General features: G+C 41.1%; 5 protein-coding genes across 5 annotated transcripts; 3 read left to right on the forward strand and 2 right to left on the reverse strand.

Moving 5' to 3' along the window:
- The first annotated feature begins 458 nt into the window (after nucleotides 1–458).
- On the forward strand, nucleotides 459–2,743 carry LOC122111528 (histone H1.2). The gene has a single exon (XM_042684394.1). It carries the CDS (start codon nucleotides 501–503, stop codon nucleotides 1,137–1,139), a length of 639 nt encoding a protein of 212 aa, XP_042540328.1. The 5' UTR covers nucleotides 459–500; the 3' UTR covers nucleotides 1,140–2,743.
- A 3,426-nt stretch (nucleotides 2,744–6,169) lies between these two features.
- LOC122111530 (histone H3) lies at nucleotides 6,170–6,696 on the reverse strand. Its single transcript, XM_042684396.1, has one exon. It carries the CDS (start codon nucleotides 6,639–6,641, stop codon nucleotides 6,231–6,233), a length of 411 nt encoding a protein of 136 aa, XP_042540330.1. The 5' UTR covers nucleotides 6,642–6,696; the 3' UTR covers nucleotides 6,170–6,230.
- Nucleotides 6,697–7,455: 759 nt separating this feature from the next.
- LOC122111536 (histone H2A type 1-D-like) lies at nucleotides 7,456–7,928 on the reverse strand. The gene has a single exon (XM_042684402.1). The coding sequence runs from the start codon at nucleotides 7,917–7,919 to the stop codon at nucleotides 7,527–7,529; it is 393 nt and encodes a 130-aa protein (XP_042540336.1). The 5' UTR covers nucleotides 7,920–7,928; the 3' UTR covers nucleotides 7,456–7,526.
- Nucleotides 7,929–8,197: 269 nt separating this feature from the next.
- Nucleotides 8,198–8,676, forward strand: LOC122111386 (histone H2B type 1-B). The gene has a single exon (XM_042684194.1). It carries the CDS (start codon nucleotides 8,234–8,236, stop codon nucleotides 8,612–8,614), a length of 381 nt encoding a protein of 126 aa, XP_042540128.1. The 5' UTR covers nucleotides 8,198–8,233; the 3' UTR covers nucleotides 8,615–8,676.
- A 7,282-nt stretch (nucleotides 8,677–15,958) lies between these two features.
- Nucleotides 15,959–16,456, forward strand: LOC122111385 (histone H2A type 1-B). Its single transcript, XM_042684193.1, has one exon. It carries the CDS (start codon nucleotides 15,984–15,986, stop codon nucleotides 16,374–16,376), a length of 393 nt encoding a protein of 130 aa, XP_042540127.1. The 5' UTR covers nucleotides 15,959–15,983; the 3' UTR covers nucleotides 16,377–16,456.
- Nucleotides 16,457–17,026: the final 570 nt, after the last annotated feature.

Genomic DNA, 17,026 nt, shown 5'->3' on the forward strand with positions numbered 1-17,026 from the left:
GCGAAGAAACAGAATTATCGTGAAAATTTGGGTGGAACCAATTCCGTTTTTGTGCCTAAGATAAGAGAAGCATGTGCCCAACCACCCCTAGGAAAAAGAAGTTTCAGGGGCAAAGGAGCGACCAGGTAATTTAGAAGAAAAACAGAAAGTGGTCTCTGACTGCCCTGGACTTCCTTTAGAGTTGAGAGATTTGGAGACGTCTACACGCGTTGTCTTTGGGGTTACAAAAAAAATAAATGTAGAGTCCGAAGCCTGAGACCTCTAAGATCATTTCTTGGTCAAATCCGGGTGTTTTGGTGCGGGGCATTTTAATATTTTCTCCTTTTTGTGAGGTGGAACAAACACAACTTGGGCGCAGCGCGACGGCTCCGAGGCTGCCAGCCAGGCGGGCGACCGGAGCACCAATCAGCGCGCGCCTGCGCTCTATATATACCGAGGCCCTGCCCCAGCGCAGCTCCATCGGCGTCTTGCCACTTGTTTCCCAGTTCTAGAGCTTCAACATGTCTGAGACTGCTCCAGCCGCTCCTGCTGCCGCCCCACCGGCGGAGAAGGCTCCGGTGAAGAAGAAGGCTGCCAAGAAGCCTGCCGGAGCGCGCCGCAAGGCGACTGGACCTCCCGTGTCCGAGCTTATCACCAAGGCTGTGGCCGCCTCCAAGGAGCGCAGCGGGGTGTCCCTTGCCGCTCTCAAGAAGGCGCTCGCGGCAGCGGGCTACGACGTGGAGAAGAACAACAGCCGCATCAAGCTGGGTCTGAAGAGCCTGGTGAGCAAAGGCACCCTGGTGCAGACCAAGGGCACCGGCGCCTCCGGCTCCTTCAAACTTAACAGGAAGGCGGCCTCCGGGGAGGCCAAGCCCAAGGCCAAGAAGGCGGGCGCGGCTAAGCCTAAGAAGCCTGCCGGCGCAGCCAAGAAGCCGAAGAAGGCGACTGGCTCCGCCACTCCGAAAAAGAGCGCCAAGAAGACCCCTAAGAAGGCGAAGAAGCCAGCAGCGGCTGCCGTGACTAAGAAGGTGGCCAAGAGCCCGAAGAAGGCGAAGGTGGCCAAACCCAAGAAGGTCAAGAGCGCATCTAAGGCTGTTAAGCCTAAAGCTGCCAAACCCAGGGTTGCGAAGCCCAAGAAGGCTGCACCCAAGAAGAAGTAGGTTTTTAGTCCTACTTAACCCAAAAGGCTCTTTTCAGAGCCACCACAGATCTCGAAATAAAGAGCTGCAAGCATTTGGATTGCTTTCCCTCAAATCAGCTTTTGAGTTCTGGCTTAGCGGAGGTCAGGGCTCGCTGGCCTAAACGGGGGTTTGCATTTCCTTCCTATCTGCCCTGGTTGTCCGCTGGCTGAACTAGGGGTGAGCCCCAACCGCTTCCCACAGCTGCCCAGCAGCACAAACAAGTAAAACGCCTCCCCCCTAACCCTTTTCTTAGTTAAAGGTTTTCCTCGGATTGGGCTAAAAGGTAATTCAAAAGTTCCGCCCTGCTCTCTGGTTGGCCCACTCCCTCTCCGCCTCTGGCTTTCTTTCTGGGCTTAATTGGATGGCAGCCGGCATTGTGTTCTTCCCTATATGTTTTGCTTTAGTCAACTTGAAAGTTTACCATCTAGGAGAAATTTAAGTGGTCTTTCGCGCGCTTTCCTTCCGAGTTGTCAAAACGTCTCTCCTTGGGAGCATTTGTAGCCGATGAGGGTGTGTTCTAGCTCCTGTGGTTTGTTTTTCTATGCCGAGAAATTCACTGAAAAGCAGCTGCGGAAAGCCCCCCCCCCCCCTTTTTCCAGAGTATTTCTGGATCAGGGAACTCTAGTATCGCATAGCTTATTTGCAAAGCTGTGGTAGGGTTATAGTGCGTCAAAAACAACTTTTGGTCGGCCATTTTAGATCCGACGCGGGTAAGAATCCTCGCTTGTAGAAGGATTTCAACTTCCCCAAACCGGAGTTGCTTTAAACTTATTTTTGTTGTTTTAATGTGTGAGCTACCCATGTTTTCATGCAATTCTGCAAGTTTAGCCTTTGGTCTTTGTCAGTGTTTGAATTCATATCCATATGCATTCCTCTTTAAATGCAGAAGGTCTAGTTCCTGTTTTTGTATTCTGTTGGAACAGATTTTGGCGAGGCTGGTTACAAGGACCTCCAAAGAGGACAGCAGTTACTCAGTTTCTGCAAGAATGAATCTTGTGACATTTCATTACCTCGTGGGGTTTATTAAACAGGGAGAAGGGACCAGGAGGCAGCAAAGAAAATTTCCCTAGGCTTTCTTCCAGCAATTTTTAATTATCAGTTCTGCATTAATTGTAAGTTTTGACACAACGTATTTCTCATTTCTGCCTCTTCAATTCTGATTTTATTTTTAACATAGGCTGAATTCTATGGACATGTAGACTAAATCTCAACATTCTGTTTTTGTTCCGTTGTCTTTTCTTCACAGAGGTATTTTCATTGCTCAGAACACCTCTGATGCGTAGGATTTACTCAAATAGTAGTGTTTCATAAATTGTGATTTTTTTAAATAAGATGATTCGTTGTGGACAGAAGCTAATTCCATTACTGATGTTCAGAATTTTTGGTTTCCCCCACACACTTGCCTTTCTGCCACAATCACATATATACATATGTACATGTGTACCTTTATTGAGATTGTGTTAAATTTATGAATTGATTTGTGGAAGTGGCAGGATTTTGTGTAAGAAATTTCATGTTTTCTGTTTAACTATGTTATCTGTCTAGATAATTTAAAATTGTTTCCAAATAAAATATAATCTTAATATTTGTTTCCATTATTCTCAGCTATTTATCTTTTTATTGTTGAAAATGACAGCCTGTGAGATTTTAGATTCCTTGAAGCTAATCTCACAAAATAGACATTGAAGACACTTGGAATTTTTAGTTTGGGGGTTTTTGTTTTTTTTTCTCTCTTTGTTTTGAGTCTGGGTCTCATGAATACCAAGCTTGCCTTGAACCAAGCCTGCCTCTGCCTTGCAAGTGCTGGGATGACAAGCATGTATAACCAGGCCTTCACTATTGAAGAGAATGAACTATTGTCCATTTCCATGTAAGATGGACACATGCAAACCATATAATTTTAAACCAACCTAAACAAAAAAATATATATTATTTTATTTATTTAAATTTTTTTTGGGTCCAGTCGTGAGGCCTGATCTCTGGGCCTGGGCACTGTCCCTCAGCTCTTCAGCTCAAGGCTAGTACTCTACCACTTGAGCCACAGTGCCACTTCTGGCTTTTGTCTTTTCCAGGGCCTCATGCATGCAAGGCAAGCGCTCTACCACTGAGCCACCTTCCCAGCCCTATATATTTGTTTTAAATGGGTTTTGATATATTTAAAGCATATAATTAAAACTGATTTCACATGTTTCTTTTCTTGGGCAAGGAGAACTGTTATGTTAATTTCCAATTGCCTTCAGCATAAAATAACCTTTCAGCAATATGTCACATTGGGTGACATTCTTTTTTTTAATTTAATTTTATTGTAAAGATGCTGTACAGAGGGGCTACAGTTATATGAGTAAGGTAATGAGTACATTTCTTGTTGAACATTGTTACCTCTCCTTTGTATCCTTTCCCTACCTCTCCTCCCCTTTTCCCCTGACAAAATTGTAAAGATCGTTTCCATCATAGATCTCCTTTAAAACTTATATTTGTCATTGTTTTCTTTTTCTTTTATTATTAAATATATTTTTTATTTGTAAACATGCTGTATAGAGGGGTTACAGTTATGAGTAAGGTAATGAGTACATTTCCTATTGAGCATTGTTACCCCCTCCTTTGTCATTGTTTTCATTTTCAACTTTTATGTAGTTTTATCATTCTTCACTTTTTAAATCTACTTTTATAAAATTATATTGACAAGTAGTAATAGTATATTCAAAACTCTACTAAAACACTACTAAGTTCTCCTATTATTCTTCTTAGGCAAAACTCCAAATGTTTAGGCCATGTAAATCTATGTGAAATGTAGAAGCCTTTTTTGTGGTTGAATTCAATGCCAGAGCTGAACAGACCTCAGTTAGAGGATTTGATTTGGGAATAGGGATCAAGGATAGTCTCAACAACAACCCATCGAGTGAACGTTTTTTGAGCGCTTATTTACACCAAGCCACTTATTCTATATTTTCCCACACATACATTTTTGTCACAGTACTAAGTAGGTACCATTATTGCTCCCATTTTAAGAGATGAAACTGAATCCTGGCAACATTCGGGTAACTAGTGAGCTGACCAGCAAATCAAAGTTACCTTCTACATACTCACAAAATTCCTCAAGAATAAATAAATCATATAATTTAAATGTTTCTAGTGCCATTTTAAAATAAAATGAAACAAGTGAAATTATTTTAGTATCATTAACCCAATAGATTCCTTAGTGAACTGATTATAAGATTTTGTGTTGGGAGGAGTGGGAAAGAAGAAACAATAGGAGCTGGATCTTATCAAAGCCTTATATGGACATTATATATATGGGCATATCACAATGAAACTTCTTTGTACAAGTGATATTTGCTAATACATTTTCTTTGTTGTAAATGTTTGTGTCTGATATATTTTACGCTTAAAGCGTAGTTCATTTGTCTGGTCATATTTCAGTTATTAAAAATAGTCAATAATGGCTCCTATCTTTTATACATATTATTGGGGGTAGACCTAACACTTGTTCTGAAGCAGAATGTGTGCATGCTTCCAAGGAACTAGTCATTTTGTTCTGGTTCTGGTTCTGAGGTCTAGAGCGCATCACTGAGCTGATGCCCTGAGGGTTCATTCTAACCATGTCTCAGATCAGACTCTAATGTCAGAATTTAGCCTGTCAAGTTACCACAGTCCTCATCAGCTGACCCAGAAACAGTAATTTCTTTTGAGGAAAAAATTATGTTTGACACTATTTTGAGGGTTAAATTTATTAATCAGAAAATGAGAATGAAAATGGATTTGATGTAAGATTGTTGGAAGTGATATTTACTGGTAAAATATTATTTACTTTTAAGGGATTATTAAAATCCCTTGGGTTGGAGTGAGTGAACTTGCCTGGAAATATACTTAAGAATTATACACTATGGGGCTGGGAAGGTGGCTAAGTGGTAGAGTGCTTGCCTTGCATGCCTGAGGCCCTGGGTTCAATTCCTCAGCACCACAGAAGCAAAAATAAAAAAGCCGGAAGTGGTGCTGTGGCTCAAGTGGTAGAGCGGTAGCCTTGAACTGAAGAGCTGAAGGACAGCCTCTAGGCCCAGAGTTCAGGCCTCATGACTGGACCCCCCCCCCCCAAAAAAAAAAAAAAAACAAAAAAGAATTATACACTATAACTCAGGCCAGTCACTTCATGTAGTACTTAACATGGAGAACTCAATTTTGACTATTCCACAAGCACCAAATTTTGATGTTGAAACTAACAAACCCATTGTTTTATTGTTACACCTATTTTATTACCTTCAAAAGTAAATGTTACTCAATGCTGAATGGTTCTGTAAAACTAATGTTGTGTGAAAGAATTTACCTTAAACGAATGCTCAAATTGAATAACGTTAATTTTATATCCATTGAGATGTTTCTTCTTCAAATATCTTTGTAACACACCATCATCCTAAACATCATAGGAAGAGCCTGAAACCTGAGTCTCATCCCAGACAGCAATTTTTAACTCTCTGATTCTACTGAAGTGAAATATAAACAGGTTAGGATGCAAGGGAAGGCTGAATAAATTGAAAAAGATCTTGCTCAGAATTTTCCCTGAAGCTATTAAAACTCAAATGTTGATGTTCTATTTCTAAGACCATAGTAATCTGGAGCTTTACGATGGTATTTTTTGTCAAAAATTTTTTTTGATCATAGTGAATGTTATTTCTATTAATCTTGCAGTTGCAATTGACTTTTTTGTGACTTGTTAGAATGTAGACGAGAGTATTTGAAATCTTGGCAAGAGAAAATTTAGCTGTACCTTATATGGAGTTATATGTGACATGTGAACATATACATACATAGAATGGTTAATTCCTGGCAATACAGAGCTACATTTTTGCATGTGACACTCGCATACTTGACGGTAACAATAAGTATTTTTAGTAATAAAAATGCCCATGATGGGGTTTCGGTTATCATATTAAACACCAACTTTAACCAGCAAGAATCCTGCAGTTGCAAAAAACCGTGGCTTCTTGCGGCTGAATCAACATATTACAGCTACTTCAGTGAAACTGTGGGTGGCTCTTAAAAGAGCCTTTTTCAGTCAGAAACACTTGCTGGACTTTAAGCCCTCTCTCCACGGATACGACGAGCCAGTTGGATGTCCTTCGGCATGATAGTCACCCGCTTAGCATGGATGGCACACAAGTTAGTGTCCTCAAAAAGACCCACCAGGTAGGCTTCGCTCGCTTCCTGCAGCGCCATCACAGCGGAACTCTGGAAGCGCAGGTCGGTCTTGAAGTCCTGCGCGATCTCGCGCACCAGCCGCTGGAACGGCAGTTTGCGGATCAGCAGCTCTGTGGACTTCTGGTAGCGCCGGATCTCGCGCAGCGCCACGGTGCCGGGCCGGTAGCGGTGAGGCTTCTTCACGCCGCCGGTGGCCGGAGCGCTCTTGCGAGCGGCCTTGGTAGCCAACTGCTTGCGGGGCGCCTTGCCGCCGGTGGACTTGCGAGCGGTCTGCTTGGTACGAGCCATTTCGAATAACAGAAGACACACAGCAACCTGTAGCGAAGGTGCCTACAGGTTGGCCTTAAATACGCTTGTAAGCAATGTGATTGGCCTTGAAATGTTTTTAAAAACTCCCGCGCGACAAAATCATTGGCTGAAGAATCTTCCTGCGGATTGGTTCACGAGAAGAACATCTGATTGGACAAATTGTCCTCCGTCATCCTTTTATGATTTTGGTCTAAGTACAGCAGTGCCTAACGGTTTTGGACGTTTTGATTTTTCAGTAAAGGAGTGTGATCTGAGATTCACCACCCACCTCGGATGTTTGAGACAAGACCTTTCTTGGTAGTAAGGTTGTGGCTTTGCGGACTACCCTGCCTCCTCAGTGCTGGTCACGGGTTGGGGTTTGGGGCGTGGTCACCATGCCCCCAAATTAGAATCCTTAGCTGATGAAAGCTAATAGAAAATGCTGTAGAACAGCGTTTTGGTAACTCAGGGATCCAGTTTTAGCTCGTGTACTAAATGTGCCTTCATGTGGCCTTTTGTATTTATCTCTCTGCAAGCTACAATTTTTTTGGGTGGGGTCCGGTCATGGGACCTGATCTCTGGGCCTGGGCGCTGCCCCTCAGCTCTTCAGCTCAAGGCTAGCGCTCTACCACTTGAGCCACAGCGCCACTTCCGGCTTTTTTTTCTTTTTGCTTACGTGGTGCTGAGGAATCGAACCCAGGGCCTCGAGCATGCAAGGTAGGCGCTCTACCACTGAGTCACCTTCCCAGCCCTTCAAGGCTATAATTTAAATACAATATTAACAACAGCGTTAGCGGCTTTTCTGGTGAAAACGTGGGTGGCTCTTAAAAGAGCCGTTTAGGTATCTGGAAACAAACGGCCGGTTGTTCCCTCTTTTGTCCCTATTTACTTTCCCTTAGCCTTGTGGTGGCTCTCGGTCTTCTTGGGCAGCAGCACGGCCTGAATGTTGGGCAACACACCACCCTGAGCGATGGTGACTTTGCCCAGCAGCTTGTTGAGCTCCTCGTCGTTGCGGATGGCCAGCTGCAGGTGGCGCGGGATGATGCGGGTCTTCTTGTTGTCGCGAGCGGCGTTGCCGGCCAACTCCAGGATCTCGGCGGTGAGGTACTCCAGCACTGCCGCCAGGTACACCGGGGCACCGGCGCCGACGCGCTCCGAATAGTTTCCTTTCCTAAGCAGGCGATGCACTCTGCCTACTGGAAACTGCAGGCCCGCGCGAGACGAGCGGGTCTTAGCCTTGGCTCGGGTTTTGCCTCCCTGCTTACCACGCCCTGACATTGTGATTTGACTAGAACAGAATGAAGAGGAACCCGCTTTGGGCTGAAACCCTCTTTTTATAGGTAGCGTAAGGCTTAAGCATAAAGTCAGTCTATTGGTCAAAATCGGCTTAGGGTCTATCCAATAGAAACTGAGACTGTAAATCCACAATTTGCATAAACTTCCTTTACTTCAGGATTGTTTTGTAGCCAATCAGAAGGGACAAATGTTAAACCCTCATTTAAATCACTGGACTATACATAAAAACAGTACATTCCTCTTACTGTCCTGCTTTTTGTTAGTGTAGAACCGGTTTTCTTTGCTGTTGGACAGCCATGCCTGAGCCTTCCAAGTCCGCTCCAGCTCCTAAGAAAGGCTCTAAAAAGGCCATTACTAAGGCGCAAAAGAAGGATGGCAAGAAGCGCAAGCGCAGTCGCAAGGAAAGCTATTCCATTTATGTGTACAAGGTGCTGAAGCAGGTCCACCCGGACACCGGCATCTCGTCCAAGGCCATGGGCATCATGAACTCGTTCGTGAACGACATCTTCGAGCGCATCGCGGGCGAGGCGTCGCGCCTGGCGCACTACAACAAGCGCTCGACCATCACGTCTCGGGAGATCCAGACGGCCGTGCGCCTGCTGCTGCCCGGGGAGCTGGCCAAGCACGCCGTGTCCGAGGGCACCAAGGCCGTCACCAAGTACACCAGCTCCAAGTAATTGCCTTTAGACATTTCTTAATCCAAAGGCTCTTTTCAGAGCCACCCACTTTATCATGAAAAAAGCTAAAACTCTTGGCGTCCAACTCCTTAAGCTCTAAGGTGTGATGTTCAAAATTGGCTCAGGGCTGATGGCTGTTTGTAAATCTATCGTAGTTTGAATAATTTTGACTTAGTAAGTTTATACTGGGCGAATTGAGTTTTTCCTATTGGAAAGCTGTTAAGTGATTGCCTAAGGAAAGAGGCCTGCAGTCATTTGGCATTTATTTGTTCCCTAGAGATGGAACTGTGATGTAAATTGAGTACTATCACTTTAAGGAAACAGTAATTGATTCTCTACTAGATCTTAATGTGACGCACCTACATCTCCTGGAACAATTAAATTCCTCCCTTTTTTGTGTTTACTCATAACTATTTTAGAGCCTTTTGAATTTTTCTGGCGTCTCAGATAATCTGGGCTATTTGTGTACAGGCGTGTGCGTTGGCCAGAGCTCGGCATGAACAATGGGTTTGAATTTCGCGCTCTTTCCTGTCTGAATGCAGCTGACCTGAACTGACCACAATTGGAGAAGTTAGCAGTTTTCTTTTGCAGAGAATCTGGGATTTCAAAAGTAATTATTAGAAATCGGCAAAGGTCTGGATTAAGAAGTTAACATTTGCATCCTTGGATGTGGGAGGGGAAGAACAGGGAGTTGTGTGAAAGGGAAAAAAATTACTACAAGCTTTCCCTCCATCTAGTGTTATTCAACACCGTGTTTAGATGAAATAAAGAAGGGTTTGCCAAACAAGGTAAAAGTTAAAACTATCTTCTGGTCTCACACAAGGTATAAGTAAGTAAATCATTGTATGAGAAGTACTATCAGTATATGCAACATACTGTCGAGATGCCTTAATTTTTTTTTTTTTTTAATTCCCATACTAACTGAGGCTTCAATATCAGAATGTGGCCTTTAGGATTCTTTCTCTGGAAAAGATTCCTAGTAGTAACATTATTTCTCAACATTTTCACTGAGCTTTCTTGAAGTGGAGTTTATTTTCCTATCTTGTCTTCAATAACTTGTCTGCTTGCTTCCTTTCTCCCCACCCCCCCCCCTTCCCCTCTCCATCCCCAACCTCTTTCCTCCTTTTTCAAATAAGATGGGAATAAAACTATACCTAATTTGAAGGATGACAGAGTTTGGCATAAAGAAAAGCCCACAAAGACATAGTTGGCAAAGGTCCTGAGATTGTTTCTGAGATGGAGGAAGATTTAAAAGGTTAAGAATTAAAGGATTTGGAATTCCTTGGCCCTGATCTAGGGCAGGGGACTTGATTTTTAATTTTGCCTACTGCAACACTTGTTAGTGCTTTATTATCTTATTTCTATTAATAGCTCATTCAAGTTAGTTTTTGTGTTTTCTCTTAACATCCTGGGGGAAATAGTACATGACCTTTATTTAAAAGTGATAATCATTTGACTGACAATGGTAACACAGACCTGTAAATCCCAGGTCTCCAGAGATTGAGTCTAGTCAGCCTGGGCATGTAGCAACACTCGGTAGGAAAATTAAAAAGCAATCAAAAAGAAAAAGGGAGGGGAAAAGTAGGGTAATAATCACTAATAATTTCAAGCCAATTCATTGATATAGGACACATTATTAAATACGACACCTTGATATTTGAGAGAAAAGAAGCACAAAGGTCTCACCTTCTCATAGCCATTCTACCCTAAAATAAGACATTAAAAAGTAGCAAAGAATTCCTTGAATTGCTGAAACTGGTCATAAGACCTTATCTTTTCTCTGAAGACAGAATCTCACAGAAGACTCTGCACACAGGTCTTGCTGAGGTCCCCATGTGATCTCTCCTGTTCTGTCAATTTGAAGCAAGATACTTGTAGACACATTTCACAACTATCTACTTCACTGAACTGACCATAAAAATCCACAGGAATCCTTGCTTGTCTGGAGATTTACTTCTGGACTTCATTTTTGAATAAAATCCTCAATAAATTTGGGTACATTTATCAGTTATTTTAGAGGTGTCAGCAATGAATTTAAGGATAGTAAAGAGGGGGAAAAATCCACAAAAATCAATTATAGGTTCATTTTTCTAACCTACTAGAAATTTCCCTTTGTGCAAAAACTTTATACACAGATACATAAATGTTATATGGGAGATACTTTAGCATTGTTATTCTTTTAACTGAAGAGATTCTAACAATCACTTGCACGATTGCATTTCATTTTAAATTTCCTTTCTCTGGTGATCATTTTATTGTTATTCTGAAAATATTTTTGATGTTTTCCTACATGTAATTTATGAGATTCCTTTTGGGTATGTATTAGAAGTGAGATTTATGGCTCCAATCATACAAGAGCAGTACTTCAATCCATATTCCCAAGTTGCTTTATCCTCTTATAGTCTCACCAACAAACCTTTAAATCTATTTGCTGAAGACATAAAAAATTAAGTCTCATTGCTTTATTATTTGAACAATAAACATTTTAGGGCTGGGAAGGTGGCTGAGTGGTAGAGTGTTTATCTTGCATACATGAGGCCCTGGGTTTGATTCCTCAGCACCACATAAGCAGAAAAAGCCAGAAGCAGCTCTGTGACTCAAGTGGTAGGGCGCTAGCCTTGAGCTGAGGAGCTGAGGGACAGTGCCCAGGCCTAGAGTTCAGGCCCCAAAACAAAACAACATTTTATAATAATATTTATTTTACTGTGATATTAGCACGCCTCCTGTCCATCCTTTAGGGATGTTGCTCTATTTACAATCTTTTTTTTTTTTTTACCACATCGTTGCCATGGATGAACAAATTTAAGGATATATTACATATCTACTATATTCCTTATGTCTTATTAAATATAAATTCAGTGAGCTATGAATAATCTTGTTTTTACTTGTTTGACAAGTTGCCATAAGTGACAGATTTCTACAAGCTGGATTTCTATAAGCTGATGAGATGTATCCTGAACACTTTATAGTTGTATATTTATCCTTTCAGATATATCCTTTTTTGCTGCTCTTTGTAGTTCATTGATTTCACACACATTAAAAATTTGATTTTCTTGTTGAACGTGTGTTTTTCTCATTATGCCATATCCCTCTCAATTCCTGGTCATTTTCCTTCCTCTAAAGTCTTCTTATCTGATACTAAAACCTACAGATACTCTTGCAACCTTACAGTTGAAGTCTTTATGGTTTATCTTTTTGTCTCATTTAATTTTATTCTATAGTTACATTTGAAGTTATATATGACAGCATACTGTTGGCATGGAAATTGTTATTGAGTTAGCTAATCATTTCAATTGTTACGTTTAGGCAATATTCATTTAGTATAATTCTGATAATCACAGGGCTTAAGGATGTGAAAAGTAACGTAATATGAGAACTTAACATATCAATTATTATTGACATAATGCAACTAAGTGGATATAGTATAGGAAAAGTTTTCTTGGCCTCTTATTTGTGTAGATACAGGATAAGAATTTATAGGGTGTTCTTTATTTGTTCCACTTGAAAATGGAAGATAATCAAGAAATGTAATTCCCCTAACCTAACACTGCAATTGTCTTTTCTTTTCTCGCTTTTTCTTCTTTTCTTTTCTTTTTTGAAAATGTTATTAATTTGTCTATTTTTCTATTTCTGGTTTTCCTATGAACTTCTCGAACATTTTTCTGTAATCCATTTTAATTTATCTGCAATCTTGCCTTGTTTATACTTACCCTAAATACCTCCTTCACAGACATTAATAATTACTCATTTTGCTCTAAATTTTCAAAAGTATTATACTTATCCATAATTTTTGCAAATAAATTTTTATTCCTTTCCTATACTGTTCCCAGATTTCCTCTGTAAATTTCTATTCCACAAATGTCCTGTTGTTATGCTTTTGAGGATAGGTATGCTGGCAACAAATTCTTTTCTTTTCCCCCATCCTTCATCTGTAAAAGCCTTTACTTTCCCATTCATTTCTTGTAATTTTTGCATGTATATATACGTATATATGTAATGCTTCATCCCAAATCATCTAGAATTTGGTCAAGAAATTAGAAAATATGTACCTTCTGATATTTGGTTTTTGACATCCCTGTTTTGTTTGTTAATATATCTCTCATTTTACTGAGGTATATATTTTTTTCTAATAGGCTGGCTTCATGTCTGAAATAAAGACATGTTCTCTCCTTCTCATCCTGTTCTTGCCTATTGTCATTCTATATTCAATTTTTTTTCCATATCACTCATATGCTACACTTTTTCTATGTATTTACCTTACTGTGAGCCTTCTCAACAAGAACATGATCATCCTGAGGATAATGTTGCTGTCTGCTCACTGCTGTGGCCTTGGGTACCTAAAACACTCTGGCTTTTACCAGGGACTTGTTAAGCACACATTGAATAAACATTGGATATCTCCCTCAGGAATTCTCTTGATTTTTCTAAGTTACTGTGATTGCTCTTTGCTGTGCCCTTGTATAACAATTGCTCAAAACCTTCTTTTGGATGGAAAACAAGCACTGCTACTTAATCACTTAAATCCTTCTCAGAGATTATAAATATTTGGAATAGGTCAATCATAGGTTTTTTTCAACTTTCCAAAAACAATAAGCAGTTATTATTTACTGCTGTTGTTTATCATGAAAATAATAATCATAAAAGGGAGGCTATTAGTAAAAAAAATCATAGGGATAAAAAAAAATGAAAGAAATGAAAGGTTAACAGAAAATGAGTACCTTTACTCTCCTCCTAGGTTCTTTGACTAAAACCATGTACTGACTGACTACACTGGGTTAGGAAGGGATCGGGGGTTTTCTCACACCTGTTTCTTGTCCCTCCCATCATCTTATTTGTAAGTAGATCCTTGGTTCTGAGCCTTTAGAAATTCCTTTAGTGCATTGTTCACCTCCAGCTGGGTACCATTTGCTTAATTTCACAAACCATAAAATTAAAAACAGCAAGATTCAGCAATCTTTGTTGATTTTTCTATTCCTCAATGTATCAGCTTTAAGACCAGGCAATTAATATATAATATTATCATAGTGTGCTGTGGTACATACTCTCACTTTGATTGAGTATTGCCATAGTATAGAGTATTTGTATTCTAGTACCTTAAAAGTCTAGAGATGATTATGTGCTTCAGTGAGTTCAGAAAATTCAAGCCAAAGCATGGCAGTTTAGTATGCTGTTTATCAACTGAGGGTGCTTGGGAAGCGGCAAATGCAGAGGGACTGTCTGAACTCCCTTATCTACCTAGAGACATATCCTTCAAAAGGAAGTCAAATGTCATGAATCTGCTTCCAGGAATCTCAAACTAGGAAGAATAAATTTCAGGAGAGAAAAATTAGAAGTTAATGCAAGACAGACTGTACCAGATTCTGTACTTGTTCCCTTCAGTACCTATTAATGTTTTCAAAAAATCATTTTCTTGGAAGTGGTGCTGTAGCTCAAGCAGAACGCTTGCCTTAAGGTAAAGAACTGAGGGACAGTGCTCAGGCCCAGAGTTCAAGCCCCACAACTCACTCACACACACACACACACACACACACACACACACACACACACACACACACACACAGACACACACTCATTTTCTCTATTATCCCTCCATTACCAATATTCATCCTCCTTTGTGCTCCAGGAAGGTATATAAGTATGTTGATCTCACTGGGTGTTTGAGTATTCGTTTTTATTTGCTATATGCCCCCATACATGTAAACTAATTTATGAAAAATTTCTCGTTCATTTTTCTACTGTCACTGCCTTTAGAGGGGAGTAAGGAAGTGTTAAGTTATTAGCTAACAATGATCAGCTATTTAAAAAATGACCAGGAACAGAGAGGGATATTGAATAATGATAAAAACATACATTGAGTGAGAAAATCAAGGCAATCTAAATATGTGTGAATTTAATTAAATATAAAGTATATGCAACAAACAAACTGACAGATCTGAAAGGAGAAATATCTAATTATAAATGAGGGGTGTACAGGAATAATTATAATGCTATTTTGTAGGCAAGTGAGAAAAGAGCAAGGGTTAGGAAGGTTGGGAATGTCACTTATCAAGGTGTGAAAGGCTTTCCTAGCTAATGGGGGAGACTCTAGTCGTCTTAACTCTGGCAAGGTAAATAACTGTTGTGGTGTATGAAGCTTCGCAATCTCATTAAAATGGGTTTAACACACTACATATCTTCAAGGTTACCCTCACAGCTACATACATAGATAAAATGAAAGAAGACCTAGGTCAGGGACTGATCATCTAGTCCTTTCAGGAACTTATAGTCCTGGCAGTTTAAGAAGAGTTTGGGGGGCTGGGAAGGTGGTTCAGTGGTAGAGCGCTTGCCTTGCATGCATGGGTCCTGGGTTCGATTCCTCAGCACCACATAAGCAATAAGAAAAAAAGCCGGAAGTGGCGCTATGGCTCAAGTGGTAGAGTGCTAGCCTTGAGCTGAAGAGCTGAGAGACAGCGCCCAGGCCCAGAGTTCAGGCCCCACGACTGGACCCCCCCCCCCAAAAAAAAAAAAAAACAAGAAGAGTTTGGCTACAATGAAGAATCGTTTGCTTTCTTCCTCCATTTCTGTCATGAGGCCTAATGAGCAAAATAATCCCAGATCTGAGAGACTGCATGGTGGTGGACAGCAGTATAGACTAGATAGCAAGTTTTGGCCAGCCTCGGCTTAATAAGCCCCTTTCTCCACAGACACATAAAAAAACAATGCCTACCACACTAATTCTACATACTCAGAAATTGTTCTGAATAGATTACTTTCTAAAAATCCAAACCAGACTCCCCCAAAAGGACCACTGGCCAAGAGGCACAGCTCTGAGAATAAAACACTCCCACTCCTTGCTTATAGGTTTTTTTTCCCCCCCCAGTAATGAGGTTTGATCTCAGGGCCTTCCCACCTGAGACACACTCCAGAGCTTCTCCCTTCCCTAATTTTTAGTCTGAGGATTACCCAGTCCAGAGCCAGCAGGGCTGTATCTCAATCCTACTGGGCAGGACAGGGTGGGATTCACACCTTTTTTTGGTTCCTGTTGGCCTCTAACCTTATCTTTCCAATCTCTAGCTTCTTCAGTAGCTAGAATTGCTGACATGAACCATTGTGTCTCCCTAATAGTCTCCCATAGATCATTAAAGTGCTCCATGTTATTGGTATTCAAGTAAAAAGGCATCAAACCTGACTGCTGACTGAAGCAAACATAAATCCACAGGCTTGTATGCAAATGAAGGATGAAAATTCTTATTTTCCATTGGTAGTTAGGTTAGCCAATGGAAAAAGCCCGTACAGGCTCCCTTCCGTTAGTATAAATACTTCTCATTCCCCGTTTATACAGTGCTATACCTGCATTTTTCTTGTGTAGTTCTTCATTTTTGCCGCCGTTATGTCGGGTCGCGGAAAGCAAGGAGGTAAAGCTCGCGCTAAAGCTAAGACTCGCTCTTCCAGAGCCGGTCTGCAGTTCCCAGTAGGGCGCGTCCATCGCCTTCTCCGAAAGGGAAACTACTCGGAACGTGTCGGAGCCGGCGCCCCGGTGTATTTGGCTGCGGTGCTGGAGTACCTCACTGCGGAGATCCTCGAGCTGGCGGGCAATGCGGCCCGGGATAACAAGAAGACCCGCATTATCCCGCGTCACTTGCAGCTGGCCATCCGCAACGACGAGGAGCTCAACAAGCTGCTGGGTCGTGTGACCATCGCACAGGGCGGTGTCTTGCCTAATATTCAGGCTGTGCTGCTGCCCAAGAAGACCGAGAGTCACCATAAGGCTAAGGGCAAATAAGCCTGTTAGGTAACCGCTTTGCAATTCTGAGCAAGACAGATCAGGATAACAACAAAGGCTCTTTTCAGAGCCACCCACTATTTCTATAAAATGAGCTGTCATTTGAAATTTTTTTTTGTACCAATCGTTTTCTTACCGATCTATACCTCTATAAAACACAATTTTTGAGGAGAAAACAGCATTTGGTTATAGAAAGAAGTTGATGTAAGAAAAGGGCGAATGAAGCAATGCATCGCGTCTTTAGCCAGTGCTTTCAAAAATTCTGGCGTCCGAAATTGTTGCCAGTTCAGTAAAGCAGGCGTCATTGTACACCACTGTAGTAGCAGTGGCTAGTGTTGGATCTCGGTGTATCTGGCCAGCTTCACTAAAATGAGATTCTTTCTCAATAGAAAAAGTTACCATTTTACCCTTCACATTTAACATACTGAGATTAACTTTCAAATCCAGGGCTTTCCCCAGATGCTTACAATACTTGTATCATGCCAAGGGAAACCCTTTCATTTTAAGTGAGTTCTACTTAAAAGTAAAACCCATATGCAATTGACTTCAATATAAGTAAGGTATTTCAAAAAATGTAAATTGACGATATACAGGAGATTTTCCACGTTTCAAGTGGTTGCCTTGTTTAAATTTTTGAGTGAGAAGCTTGC

The sequence above is a fragment of the Dipodomys spectabilis genome, unplaced genomic scaffold, assembly GCF_019054845.1.
Source record: "Dipodomys spectabilis isolate Male_0828 unplaced genomic scaffold, ASM1905484v1 ptg000085l, whole genome shotgun sequence".
Lineage (NCBI taxonomy): Eukaryota > Metazoa > Chordata > Mammalia > Rodentia > Heteromyidae > Dipodomys > Dipodomys spectabilis.